The 14,660-nt window shown below is 50.9% G+C and overlaps 2 protein-coding genes across 2 annotated transcripts; both read right to left on the reverse strand.

The window, feature by feature from the left end:
• Positions 1-1,178: 1,178 nt before the first annotated feature.
• On the reverse strand, positions 1,179-9,669 carry copb2 (COPI coat complex subunit beta 2). The gene is made up of 22 exons (XM_023845465.2): positions 9,525-9,669; positions 7,966-8,103; positions 7,784-7,870; positions 7,570-7,696; positions 7,281-7,429; positions 6,889-7,035; positions 6,692-6,791; positions 6,456-6,598; positions 6,088-6,287; positions 4,831-4,941; positions 4,654-4,742; positions 4,462-4,568; positions 4,229-4,372; positions 3,971-4,101; positions 3,676-3,883; positions 3,474-3,584; positions 3,175-3,389; positions 2,515-2,607; positions 2,227-2,407; positions 1,867-1,938; positions 1,551-1,730; positions 1,179-1,368 (listed from the first exon to the last, which is right to left on the reverse strand). Exons 1-22 carry the CDS (start codon positions 9,525-9,527, stop codon positions 1,273-1,275), a joined length of 2,832 nt encoding a protein of 943 aa, XP_023701233.1. The 5' UTR covers positions 9,528-9,669; the 3' UTR covers positions 1,179-1,272.
• A 1,388-nt stretch (positions 9,670-11,057) lies between these two features.
• Positions 11,058-12,890, reverse strand: LOC111861042 (retinol-binding protein 2). Its single transcript, XM_023845313.2, has 4 exons — positions 12,732-12,890; positions 11,883-12,061; positions 11,487-11,588; positions 11,058-11,318 (listed from the first exon to the last, which is right to left on the reverse strand). The coding sequence occupies exons 1-4, from the start codon at positions 12,802-12,804 to the stop codon at positions 11,268-11,270; spliced, it is 405 nt and encodes a 134-aa protein (XP_023701081.1). The 5' UTR covers positions 12,805-12,890; the 3' UTR covers positions 11,058-11,267.
• Positions 12,891-14,660: the final 1,770 nt, after the last annotated feature.

Below are 14,660 nucleotides of genomic sequence, written 5' to 3' on the forward strand. Positions count from 1 at the left end.
TCCAAACGCTTCGAAACCCCCAGGTTCAGCTGCGACGAGCCGACAGGGGCCTCCCCTTTCCCCCAGACAGGATCCCCATATCAGCCGGCGCGGGAACGCCGTGTGATGCAGGGCGGCCCGTGCGCGGTGACTCACGCCGTGTCTCAAGGCCTGATTACGCCGCCGCGATAAGATGCCGCCGCGCCACGAAACGTCCTTCCCTCGGGGTGTCCGACTCGCGCCGCAGGACTTATCGGAAACAGCAACTGAACATTATGCTGTGCCCTGTAACCTAACGCATATTAACAGAAATTATAAAACACTTTAACATTCTGGGCTATCATCGTACTCAAATAATGTTTGAAGTAACAAGATACAACGGCATATCTAATCTGGCATTTAGCAGGGCGAATTGCAACCATTAGGCAGAATGTGCCATTAAAGATGGTACTCTGGCGCCATCTAGCGGCAGCACCAGGTCGTCACACCAGTACATAAAATGAACGATCTTACTATCGCTTGGAGAATATGACGTTTAATTATTCAAATGGGAGCTGTTAATAATAATAAAAAAAGAGGGCAGAGAGTTTTTTTCTCCAACAACAAAGTGTTTTCTCACCCCCTAAGTCCCACTTTCATACTACATTCAATAAGACATTATTGAAACTGTGTGCATAATAGTATCTATTGGATGAATTGTCTAGTTTTCATTGCTAACCACTGAAATATTATGAATAAAAGTCTGGGAATCATTTCCTGAGTGATGTAATTTCCTAAAATTCAAAACTCTGCGGCCATCAAATGTCATGCTGTTTAGCATAGCCACAACACCGATCACACAGCAAGTTACACCTTACAGTGACTGTAGGATTTGCCCGCTTGAGCTCCAAATCCATGACGGAAGCTCTTATGACAGAGTGCATCTGTTGAGGTCGCATTAAGCACTACTGGAATCACAGTAACCCTACAATCTGACATGTGCGGGTGAAGAAAAGCTGTCAGAATCCACGTTTCAGGACTAGGACTGGTTTATTAAGCCATTACACACTAACAGGCACACAACATTTAGCTTGACACACGGCAGCAGATTGTTAAAGCCAGATTTTCCCAATATAGTACAAAACGGTGCCCAGACAGCTGAGTCAGCACTGTGCAGGCCCCCCCCCACCCCTACCCACCCCCCCCCACCCCTACCCACCCCACCATCCAGTCCCCCTACCACTCCCATGGCAGAAACTAGAAGGTATGAAATAGAGTCGTTTGGTCTCTCGGAGCAGATCTTCCGCAGGTGTTTTAATCGTCTAAGAAGTCATCGTCCAGGTTAACATCTGCCGTGTCGATGTCCTCCAGATCGAGGTTGTCCAGGTCTGCGTCCAGATCATCGAGGTCCTGGAGACACAGTGGAAGGACAGGGTGCGACTGTCAGAACCCCAGACGTCACACTGATGTCCACAGCAGCTCTTCATACTGCTACTAACACTACAACACTCCTCTGAAGGCCCACAGGACAACACGTTATATCACAGGGGTACCTGGGGAGCCACACCCCCAACTGAGACACTGCTGCTTACCTCCTCTTCCTCCTTGGCTTTGCGAACCGGCTGTTGGACCGTGGGACGGCCCACTTGCGGCTCCTTCCCCTTCATTTCTCCGCTGCCCAGAGGTTCTGCGAGCTGGGTAGGTGGAGCCATCCGTGTTGCTACGGCGACATCTGGGGTCACGGGAGCACCCATTTTGAGCTCTGTCGCTTCCTGTACACACACCATATGCAAGAGAGTTGGGACGCAGCGGATTAACGAGATGCGGACATGATGCCTGGGATTTAAAGGGTACAGTAGTCCACGGGGGTTGGGGTAGGAGCACAATGAGAGACCCTCTCCCCCCTACCTCAGCTGGGGCAGGAGCCGCTGTTGGTACAAAGCCTCTGGCCTCTTCAAGGACGTTCCTCTCCTCATTGGGCTGAGTGAGACAGAGGGAGAGAGAGAAAACAGAAGAACAGTTAAAGCGGAGGGGGGGTTTGCCAGGGGGCTGGCAACAAAGCCTAACGAACCATCCCGCCCCCCACCCCCACCTGCCCCTTATGTTCACTCACGCTCGGTTACTTTTCACATTCACCATTATCTCCCAGGAAAACACACAATCCCTTAATTGCCAATTTAAAATAAACCCTGAAGCAGAGCTGTACGAGGAAGGAGCCCCATTCTCCCAGGAGGGGGCAGCAGTGAGACGCACGGCTGCGCGGCTCACCGTCACCAGCGGGTAGTCTTTGGCCGGTCTCATTTTCCTGGAGGTCTCCTTCAGGTACTGCTCAGCCACGAAGGCCTCCCGCAGGCCGGGGAAGAGGTTCTCGTACTCTGTGGGGTCAGCCAGCGCCTCGCCCGCCTTCTGGTTCACCTTGGAGAGACTCTCCCTCCACAGCTTCACCACCCTGCGGGAGAGGGGAGGAGGAGAGGGGAGGGTCACTGGGGGAGGAGGGACTGTTCCTCTTATAGACACAGCCCGGGGGGGCCTTGGCACGGAGGACAGGAGTGATACCTGGACACTTGGCTGGGCAGGTACGTTCGGGCCAGGAAGGCAGCCTCCGGCAAGCGGTTGGTGCGGATCAGGAGCTCCAAGCACTGATCGAGCCTGAGATCAGGGAGAGAGACTCAGGGGTCAGTATTGGCTGCGAAGAAGGTGCGCACACACACACACACACACACACACACACACACGCATACCCACAGAGAGAGAGAGAGAGAGACAGACATACGGAGGACAGAAAGAGAAAGAGAGAGAATGACAGAGACACAAATACTGCATACACGTTTAAAGACCACGTTAACATTTGCATTCCTTAAACATGGGCAAGGCAAATGACACCTTAAGAATGGCGGGGGGGGGGGGGGGGAGCATCTCTTAAGGTAACATCAACAGCCCATATTTAAAAACATCAGGCAGAACAAACAGGTTTCAGTGCCATGCTACTGAGTTCAAAGAGCAAGGCAGAGAGTTCGTTCTGCTACAGAGACCATACAGTCTGCATGCATCTGCGCATCTCTCTCCTTGTAGCCAATGGGGAAGCTCAGGGCCCGCAGCTCCCGCCGTACAGCCATTCCTATTGGTACATCTCATGCATCCCCCATTCCCCATGACGAAGACCTCCCCCACAAAGATTGCTGCTATTCCCCACACTGCCCAGCTCGGGGTACGTACTTTCCCTGCAGGAAGTAGGTCATGAAGGCCACGTTGTTCTTGCCATCGCGCTCGGCATGTTCGGCCAGCCGGCTCACCATGGCGGCGTTGCCGGAGGCGGTGGCCAGCAGCAGCAGGCCGCCATAGTCCTGCGCGTAGTGCAGGCACTCCTGGGCCAGGCTGAACTGGCAGCGGCCAATGGCCAGCTCAGCAAGCTGCTTCCACTTCTGCTCCGACTGCGGGGCCGGGGATTCATTCATCAGTATAAACACATCATCGTGCCGCAAACGGTGCTTTGGCACACGGGGTGCGGGACCCACCTCTGCCTCCATGGCCAATTGATAAGCGATCTTCAGCTCCCCCAGTTGCAGCGCCAGCTCGAACCGGTGCTCGGGGTCCGTGGACACGGCCAGGGCCTGCTGTTTGAAGCCCTGCGAGTGGGAGACAGAACTGGTCACATGACGTGGCCTCCAGGCTAGTCACATGACGTGATGTCGTCAGGGGTGACCGTGGTCGCCCCACCTGCTTCTCCAGGAAGTGTGCCACGCGTGTCCTCTGCTCCTTGGGGATAGTAGGCAGCACTTTGTCGGCCATGCCGAAGTCCCGGCGCATGACGGCCGTCTGGTACTCCAGCACGGACACCAGCAGCGAGTAGCTCACGATGTTCAGCTCCTTGTCGCCCAGGTAGAGCCGGTCGTCCTTGGGGATGTAGCCCAGCAGGTACATGGTCCTGAGGCAGAGCGGAGGCCCATCAGCGTCAGCCCAGAGCACCGGCACCGAGCGGCTGGCCGTGCAGGTCGCTACGGATCCGGCCTACCTGTCCAGGTGAGCGATGGTGACGATCTCCCCGCCCACAAAGTAGTTGAGTCTGTTGACGGAGCTGGTGTATATGAAGCAGTCGCCCACCCACAGGCCGGTTTTCACGATCTCCTGGATCTCCCCTTGGACCTAGAGCGCAGACAGAGGCCGGACACCCCCTTGTGAAGCGGTGAGATGCCTACAGACTTCAGGGTGACGGTCCGTAGCAGCAGATGAGGCCTTCTAGACCGTTTCTTTAGCGTGTAACCGGACATACCTCAAAAGCGTCCTCGATGCCATCCTCCGTGACTCCCTCGTTAGACTCCTGTGCCGCTGACACCTTCTCAGATAGGTACTTGAGGATGAAGAAGGATTCCTCGGTGGCGATGCACACCAGCTCCCCCGAGTCTGACCAAAAGATCTAGGGGCCCAGAAACGAGTCATGTTCCAATGACCTGCTGGGCAGAATTTCACCTCAAGGGGGCCGTGTGACACGGAAGGTGGACTCACGTGTTTGGGCTGGATCTCAATTCGGCGAATCAGCTCCGTGTTCTCCCAGTCATAAAATGCCAGGCCGTTCACGGACCGCACTCCCAGCAGGAACCCTCCGTAGATACCTTCAGGAAATAACTCCTCAGAGGAAGATCCGGCATCGCAGAGATGCACACGGCCGCTCAAATCAAACTCGTTTACAGAACCTACCTTCTGCCCCAAAATCTGGCTTGAAGGACTTCTTCTCCTTGAAGTTCTTAAAAATCTTCACCACGCTGTTGCTCTCCCGGATCGCATACCTGCAACACATCCAACACGTTCAGTCTGACGGCCAGAAACGGGGCCAATAGCAACAGGAGAATAGCCGGTGGGGACAGGCTGCCTTACTCGGAGGAGTCGTGGGCCCACACAAACTCCTGTGCCGAGCCGAAGCTCTTGTTCCTCAGTGCCATGGCCGTGTAGATGATGTACTCTCCATCTCCACACACCACCACAAACCTGCAGCAAAATACAGAGGCATCTCACACCGGAAAGGCCAGACAGCCAGGAGATTAGAACCTTAACCAGAGAAGACGTTCTAAGCAGAAAATAACCCAGAGGAGGAGTTATCAACCTGGGCTCCACAGACACACACTATACAGGAACCCCCCCCCCACCTCGGGGGAAAGTGAAACATGTTCAAGAGGAACCCCTCAGAGAAAGAAAAATTAAAGCAATATTATTTTCATGAGCACACATGGGGAGGAGGTGGGAAGTTAGCACTGGTCTATTTTCACTTGGGGGGTCTCAGGATGAAAACCATTACTCCAGCAGAATGAACAACACAAAAAAGACAGATTTACATCAGGGATGGGCAACTGGCGGTCTTTCCGGCCCACCTGCTGGGCGCAAATATTAAATGTATGTTTCATAAATGAACAAAACAGAAACACTATGAAATAAATACTAGCGCATCGTGCTGCCTGACCACTAGGAGGAGCTGGAGACGGTTACCAGAAGAAATGTAACTACAGGGATGAGTCGAATGTCCGGTTGACACAAGGATTCAGGAAGAATAATGCATTCTGTCCAAAACTGACTGCCATCTGATAATTAATGATAAATTTCCATGCCTGTCTTCAGATCTTCTGTCCGTTTTGTGTCGTGTTCTATTACGCGTTTTAAAAGCCAAATTTAGATGTTTCATGTACTTTGTATAGTTCATGTTGCACTTGCTCCTTCTCCATTGTGTGCATTTTACATAATACTGTGGTATTTTGGCGGTATTTTCAAACAATATGTTGATTCCTTCTTTCTTGTTAATGTTCAGGTCTGTGTGCATTTACGTTATTTCATGCTGATTTAGGATGTCCTGCAGACTAAGTACAGAACGCTGGAGAATTCAGTTCTAAATATATCACATTACAAAATAAATACAAAAATAGCTGCAGTGCAATTTTATATTGCTTGCATGTGCTGGGCCAATACTGGAGTGGCTAGTTGTTCAAAAAAAATCCAACTAGTAACTGTTCATAATCTATATGGCCCGACTGAAGAATAAAGTTGTCCATCCCTGATTTAGATCATGGGGTCAATCTGTCGCTACTCTGGACACAGCCAGCGACCGAGACTGCGTGGGAGGGGGGGGCGGCCTGACAGCCCCACCTGCCGTTGGGGTTGTGCTGGATCGTCTGGGGGTAGATCTCGCAGCTGCCCATGTCCTTGACGGCCAGGGGCAGCCGCTCGCCGTCCTTGATCTCCGCCTCGCCCATGGCCTTCAGGTTGGCCTGCTGCACCTCTGAGTGCTTGGCCCAGATGATCTTGCCGTTGGCGTCCATGGACATGGCGGGCTCCTCGCGCCCGAGCTGTGAGGACAGTAGGTGGGGGGGGGGGGGGTTCAGGTGGGAGTCTCACAGGTAACGAAAGCCAGCTGATCCTGGGAATAAACAGAATCAGAAGGAGGGACCAGGCTGCTTGGACACTGATGGGCGGCGGGTCCCCGTCTGCAGCAGGCCGACGCGACACGGACGCACCTTGATGATGATGCTGCCCTCGTCATAACCCAGGGCCACGCTGTTGGAGCCGCGCAGACCCGACACGCACCACACGCGCTCCATGCCATAGTTAAGCGTGCTCTCCAGCCTATAGGTGCTTGAGTGCCAGATGCGCACTGTGCCTGTGAGGGGGGCAGGACAGGAGGAGGGGAACTGGTCACAAGAGCAGATAAACATGGGTGGGACACGGCCGGCGGTCCCGGGGTGACACCCACCATCCTCAGAGCCCGTGATGATGATGGGCAGCTCGGGGTGGAAGCTCACGCAGGACACGTTCTGGGCGTGTCCCTCCAGAGTCTGGACACACGTCTTATTCTGATTGGAGAGAGGGCCTGTCAGTGTCTCGGGGCAAAGCACACCGTGGATAAAATAACTATGAGCACAGCACCCCCTAGTGGCAGCACGCTGATACCTGGTAGTCCCAGATCTTGACGAGCCGATCGTCGGCCCCGGAGATGAGGTAAGGCTTGTCTCCCCCGCTGTAGTAGTCGATGCAGTTCACCCCCTTCTCATGCCCCTCCAGGGTGAAGTTGGGGGAGGAGGAGCCAAGCTGCCAGACCTGAAACGTACTCAAGGGTCAGAACTGCAGGAAGCCCCCCAGGTGGCCTGACTCCACATCTAATGCACAGCTACACACTTATTTACAATGACGCGCGTGTTCCTGTCCTTCGAGATGCTCCTTTGCGTGTTCTGGATATAGAGGCGAGCTCTCTAATGTGGGGGCCGATCTCTAGAAACACGCCAAAAGGGAGTCTGCCGTGCGCAATGCGTCCCCCCACCTCGCCAGCCCCCCAGGCATCTTACCTTGATGGTCCTGTCGAGAGAGGCGCTGGCAAACTGGTTGTTGTCCTTGGGGTTGATGACGATCTGCATCACGTAGTGGGTGTGGCCCTCGAACACCTGACTGCAGCACCACTTCTTATCCCAGTCCCACAGCTTGATGAGCATGTCGTCTGTATCCAGACACAGAGACACACACACAGACCCTCTTACTGGCAGAATACCTTTCTTATATAAGATGCACAAGCTGCTTAGATTAGCGAAAACTGGAATATGCATGTGATGCGAGCAGGAGAGCGCCGGCTGTCCGCACCGCTGCTGGTCAGGATGAAGGGCTGCGTGGGATGCACAGCGATGCAGCGGATGTAGTCCGAGTGTGCCTCGAACATGTGCACGCGCTCCAGGGTGTTGTAGTTGAACACACGGATCTGCATGTCGTCCTGCAGGGGGCGAGAGAGTGCGGGGTGGGGAATGAGCAGGGGCCCCAGCTGCACCAGGTACCCAGACAGCACCTCAGCGGCACTCACCGCCCCCGTGATGACCCAGTTCTTCCTCGCGACGAACTTGGCGGCCCTGACCGGCAAGTCGCACACCTCGAAGGTCTTCACAAGGGTCTAGGGATTGGAGAGAGAAGTGATTAAATAATGGCAGCTCCAGGTCAGATGCCCCTCCCAGGGAGTCACTAGTGACCAGCAGCGGGGGCCCTTACCTGCGTCTCATGGTTCCAGACGCAGACGCTGCCGTTGTACAGGCTGGCCAGCATCCATGGCTCCGTGGGGTGGAGGTCCACGCTCTTCACGCGGTCCGAGCGGGCGGTCAGCTTCCGCTTGATGTCTAGTCTGAGAGGCTGAAGGGCGGCAGTGACAGGAGATGAGAGTGACCCTCTCCATACCCGTTCTTAACAGGTACCTGGCACTCTGCTTGCATTAAACAGGGGTCTGGTTCTGGATTCTGAGGGCACTCCCCACCAGTAACATAGGTATGAACAGGTATCAGACAGGAGAAAGGTTATTACAAATAAATCAAATACAGATGACAACATGGCATTCACGTACAGTATTATGCAAAAATCTTAAGCAGTCAAAAAAAAATGGTTAAAGCTGTTTATTTGGGTATTAAGTGCACATTTGCTCAGCACAAATTAACATTAGAACATTAGAAGTAACACAATTAAAACTAGTAAAAATTTCTTCTGTCACTGATATCTAGTTGGATGGCTAGATGGACACCGACCGCTTCAGTTTCCAAACCTCTCCTCAGGGCACCCCAGCCTTTCCATGCATGCATTACATTTCACCACCAGCTCACTTAATTTAATTAGTTAAAAAAAAGTCGATGACATATTGATTAGATATAGGAGGTGTGTTAGTGATTGAGTCAAAAAAAAAAAAATCATGGATGTATTGCGGAGCTGAGGAACCTTTCCCATGGAGGGCCGGTGTGGGGGCCGGTTTTTGGGATGACCTTTCAATCAGTCAATAACAGCGGGTCCCCAGGAAATGAGAACCACTCCTAATACTGGCTGATTGAGAGGTCATCCCAAAAACCCGCACCAACACCGCCCCTGCATGGGACAGGTTCCCCACCCCTGATGTATTGCATGGTTGCTACAAATAATGGGGTGACTTTAGCAGAGGTTTTGTAATGGCTCAGCTAACAGGCATAATAGCATAGTTTTACACCAATATAAAGATAATGTAAAGATAAATTTCTTTGACAGACTTTTGCACAATACTGTATATATGGATTTTACACATTATACAATTGAACAACTATATAACTACATAATACCGGAGAAATATTCAAACATGTCACAAAGTAAGTAACGGGTCTTTTTCGGTAGGAGCAGATGTTACATACGGAGGAAAAACAGGCAAAGTTAGATCTGAAACATTACCTTCATGTAATTGTACTTTAATTTTTCTATTTTGTATTTAGCTATACCACGCAGCTGTAAGGCAAATACACCAAACGGAGCCTGAAAATAACATCACGTTCACTAATAGTTAACGGCCATAGTTTTGAAAACAGTATAAAAAGCAACAGACATACATATAACTTATTACATACAGATATAATGTACGTATAGATCATAAGTCAAAACGCTGGCGATGCACGGAAGGACCGCGGGGCCTGGGCGGAACAACAAGCTGCCCGGCTCTGTGTCACGGTCGCCCTGACCGAACACCACAAACTTCACAATTAAAGCGACCCGGCAGCAGGTCCACAAGCCCACGTCGCATAAAACACACATTTACACCGACTTACCATGGTTTCAGGCACCGGCCGTCGACTTCACTGTATCCGGGTCCCTCAGTCTCTCAGTCCGCTGGTAAGCCTGCGTCGCTACGGTAGACGTGGAGCTTCCTGTTTATCGCGAGATTTACGGTTGGGGTACGAGTTCTGGCGAGATTTCTGGTTACCGTAATAACCCGAAGAGATGTCACACTGAACGTGTTGCGTCAAAAAGCGATCAACGACTTTGTACCGTACTACGAAAACCAAATCATAATATTTATTACATGGGCACAAAGGATTGATAGAAAGTAGATTAAAACATGTTGCTTTCACCACAGTACATGTACGGAATTTTTGGTTCGACATTCGAAGTGATTCATAGAAGATTTTTTTTAAAGTGCTAGAGCTGACTAAAGCAATTCATACTAACAGATCATTAGTTTCTTCAAGGACTCCGAACTATGCAATTGCACTTTCCTTTATTTAAGCTTCGGTGTGATTCTTCCTCTGGAAAGTGTAATTAAGCAAGGTCTCTGTGGTAATCATTCTTTCATTTGCATCACCGGTGAATTATTGTAGTGCATTTCCGTATCAATAACCCAATCGTTTATTAAGTCATAAAGATTTTAATTTTTACTGTTATAAGGGTTGTCAGCTTAGGTCAGCTGGCTGGCGTGAGATTTTCAATTCGTGACAAGCCTGTACACGCATGCACAAATATTTAATTACATCTATGTAACAGTTTTATTATACTGTAGTCCTCTTTTCATGTGGTTAATTTTAGATTTATAATGGAATAATGCAGATTTATCGTAAGACTTATTATATCAGAATGAGAGTCTGAAAGCGTGAGTGTCACGCCAGATGTATGAGTTGGCAGCCCTGTGTTATATGCTGGGCCTTACGTTCCGGCCCCCTCCACGACCCTGGTCAGTATAAAAGACTAAGATAGATGGATGGATATATATTTGATAGATATGATTAAATGTGAATACAGCACGCCCTCAAACTCACAGTCACCCTCACAGCCGAGGGGAAGAGGATCCGCCCCCTACGGGGACAGCCTCACATTACTCGTGCTTTCCCAGTGTGACGCGGCACGTTTCTATTCCCACCCCTTTTCTTTTAGCAAACTTCTGCGTTAACAATCGCTGTCTACCGACATCACTCAGTTTCATGCTTAGCTAGTGACGTTCATTATAATCCCTCCCATAATCAGGTTTGCAAAAGTCTATTAATAACATTGACCTGTGTGTGTGTGTGTGTGTGTGTGTGTGGGATAAAGTCATGTGACACGTTTACTTGTATCTCATTACGGGTCATTCTTATTACCGCCCTCTCCTTTTGGCACCCACTCCCACACTTCGATGTCCCAGCCTGTCCCTGATCCAGTACTCATTTTACTTCCCCTATATGTCTTTTTATTCCTCTCCATTGTTTTCTGTACCTATTTCCACTCGCCTCCCTATTCCACTTTTTCATCCCTGTGCCCCGTGGTTCGTTTTGCCTGCAGCAAGTCTTATCCATACCCTCACACACAATGAATATCACGCTCACACCATACAACATGTCATTTTTTAATATAAAATGCCATTTAATCACTTTACATACATGTAAACATTCCGTCCAGGGTGTATCCCAGCCTCACGCCCTGTGCTGCCTGGGATGGACTCCGGGCTGCCTCTTGTGATCCTCCTCAGCGGTTGGAAGGTGAATGAATGAATAGATGAACGTGTAAACATAACAATAAAATAAGTATAATAATTACACGCTTTATTTTTTCTTGAACACCTGATGACAAACTTTGTCTTCGCATGTTAGCTCCTGAAATGTAAAAGAAGGCAATTAATTCAGTGTAACTGAAACTACAGGAGAGAAGTTACACAAAACTGTCTGCAGTTCCAACTCTCTCCAGCAGAGGGAGAGACCCCATTCCTTAACGCATTGCCTTTAATTTCTAAATAAGGTCTATGTCCCCGGTAGAACACCCACTAAGTGCAGCAGGTCCCCCTCTATCCAGTGTTTCCATCCCCGGCTGGCCTTCTCGCCCTTCTGAGTACAAACCAGCTTGTCTCCATCCCAGGTCACCAGGGTCTGAAAGAAACACAGCAGCATAGTTACCACGGGCATTGCTTGAGGAGAGTCAAGCTTTTTCCCCCGATGGATGGAGAGTTGAAGGTGTGTCTTGGCCCACTCCCAGTGTTCCCAGCAGTGAGCAGAGCCTGTGGCTCAGTAACTGATTGCTTAAGGCATTACTGCATAAAGGCTGGATAGAGAAAACAGGGATCTCTAGAGAACAGGGTAAAGAAAGCTTAAGAACGTCCAGCAGAGTGAGAACTGGGAAATGATTCCAGCTGGAGGCTTTGGGGGGGTGGGCGGATGTCCCACCTTGACCACCCTGTTGTCCAAGCCCTTGGTGTGCTCCTCAAACTCCACCCCCACTGTGTAGTTCAGCTCGTAGTTGCGGAAGGTGCTCAGAGTCTTGGTCTCAAACTTATCGCCATCCTGAACAAACACCTTGGTTTGAGTCAGGTGTTGGGCAATCTTTCGGGTGGCAAAGTCGATGTCTGCAGGAAAAATGCGGGAAGAAGCACCTCAGTTCATCACCACAAATAATGCAGATCACAGCCTTGCCACACTCTAATTATTTCTTGTGATCTTACAGGACTGCTTTGGTGTCCGGGTTTTCAAGTTGTTTTGGAGGATGAATATTTTCATGACACAATAACAATCAACTCAAAAGTGCGGTGATATTCATGCCACATTTCCCAGAAATAAAAATTCAATTCACATTTTACATTTTCATAACCTCTTTATTTAGCCTTTCAAATTATGTTTTGTTCCACCTCCATATTGGTGTAATTTACAGTCTCCCCCAGGGAATCGAGGTACCAAAATGAAACTTTAAGGTGCAGCTGCAGGGAAGAGACAATATGAATTGCAGATAAACAGCCGAATAATGAAAGGCCTCAGACTGTAATCGGCGTCGAGGGCGAAGCTGCCAAACGGCTGGCTTTGCATTAGCGTGATGTGAGCCAGACCTAATGTTTCACAGAGGGGTAAAACTGCAGAGGAGGCTAAATCCGTAATTATCCCGGGACAGCAGTAATGAGTGGGATGGATCTGTGTGCTGAAAGTCGTGCAGCGATGACAGAACTAAGCAAAGCGGTGACAGAGTGCTCTACTCTCCACTTTCTCTCCTTTTCCTGTAGATCAGTAACCGGAGACATCTCTCACCCAGAGCCTTCATGTAGTCCTCGAAGTTCTCGTTGCGAACCATCTCCCATTTTCCGTTGTAATCTGCAGGCATGTTTGTGTGATGGTGGGGGTGCGGAGTCCTGTGGGTCGGCGTGGAGACGGCGAAGAGTGGCGGAGGAGAGCTGCACTCCTTGCTGTTCCTTTTATATGCGCTCTCTCCTCCATTAGTGAGTGCCAGGGTGCAGAGGCCAGCCGATAAGGCCGTTTATGGCCGAGGGGCAGGCGGGCGGGGCGGGGGGGGGGGGGGGGGGGGGGGGCAGGGGTCAGCCAGCACCGCCACGGCACAGGATGAAATATTAATTGCGGTGCAGTCAGAAGGCGGAGAGGAGTGGAGGTGGCCATGAGAGCAGGAGGGCTTCAGGAAACCAGGACGGCTCGCCGTGTTCTTTAAACTCTGGCTGAGAAAGAGTCTGGCACTATCAATCAGACAGCGCCACAGCGATCCGCGGGGGGCATCTGAGTTTAAAGAGGTGTTAAACTTGTCAGCAGCATACAGACAAATCTTTTCAAGGGCCACTTTGAATTGCGCTCCCCCGACAGGGGTCCCGTGTGCCGTGGCTGTAGAATCCGCTGTGGTGAGGGACCCAGGCCCAGGGCTCATCAGTGCCGTCTCTTTGACCCTGGGGATCCGCCTGGCCGGGTCACCGGACCATGCCTTTGCACAGCGGGCCGCTGACGCTTCGGAGGGAAGACTCATTATGACCTGCATCCTGCAGAGTTGCTGAGGAGTGCTGAAGTGTTGTTAGCGTTGTATCTGATGCACTATAGAAACATTAGTTGTTAAAAATGCATGTGCCAAGTGTCAGTACGTTTCACAGCTCGGGCTTCCTGCTTTGGGACAGGCCGGGTAGGGGCTGCTGAGGCCGTTGGGAGACGTCTCTCCAGATTACCTCAAGGCCACCCATTCCGCCCCCGTCCCGGTCCTCAGAGGGCCAATTTGGACAGACACTAAGACAGAATGATTCTGCTGCAATGTTCCAAAGCCCCAAGAAGTCACCCCGTTCTCCACCCAAGGGGAAGATGCCAGGGAACATTATGCTTTTGTCGTTTTTGCCACGGTTGGCAAAGAATCCTGTGGAAAGGGCCACAGAGGTCATCTCTCTTGAGCTTCTAAGTGTGAGGAGTCAAAGGTCTGACATTGTAAGCTGCTTCCTATCAGCGAGATAATGGCACTGATGCAAGTGTGAGAGCGGGGCGGACTCTGAAGGTTGCACACGCCGCTTATCTCCCCGCTTGACCTTCGAACCGAACTCAGCTGGCATCTGGCACCAAAGCAGGCTGTCTGCCCTGTCACCGCGTAACACAAAATATATTGCACCCCGCAGTGTGCTGCGTTGTTGTGTCAGCAAAGCAGGCACTTACGGATCATTCCAGGCAGTACAGTAAATAGCACGGGGTGTGAAACGGGCTTGATGGATTTGAGGGGGAACGATAAAGAACGGGTCAGAAACATGTGCTCAAGTGAGATGGCCAGCTGATCCGATGGCGATATCTGCCCGTCACTCTCACATCACCATTCAGATGACAGATTTCACCCCTGTACAGAACACTCAGAAGCACCCGTGAATTATTGAAGTGCTGCCACACTGACCAGCAGGCTCTCTGGAAGCACTCCCTGCTAAACGTAGGGCTGTGCTCTGCTGAAACAGGGCCTCAGTCTCACTTCGACAGCCTCACACGTCGACGCAGATCTCCTGCCCCTCCATGCACCACAGGAGTTAACAGGAGTTAATCTCTGACATGAACTGCAAAATAAACAATCACGGACACCCCCTTAGTACACAGTGGGAGAAACTGCAGTGGAATCAGGGGTGTGATTTGTGATGGGGGAGGATTTAAATTTCAAGGGAAATTAGAGGTGATCTGCCTGAATGTTTCTCAAATGCATTTTGTGTGTTTAATGGTGCT

This window comes from Paramormyrops kingsleyae, chromosome 17 (assembly GCF_048594095.1).
Source record: "Paramormyrops kingsleyae isolate MSU_618 chromosome 17, PKINGS_0.4, whole genome shotgun sequence".
Taxonomy (NCBI): Eukaryota; Metazoa; Chordata; class Actinopteri; order Osteoglossiformes; family Mormyridae; genus Paramormyrops; species Paramormyrops kingsleyae.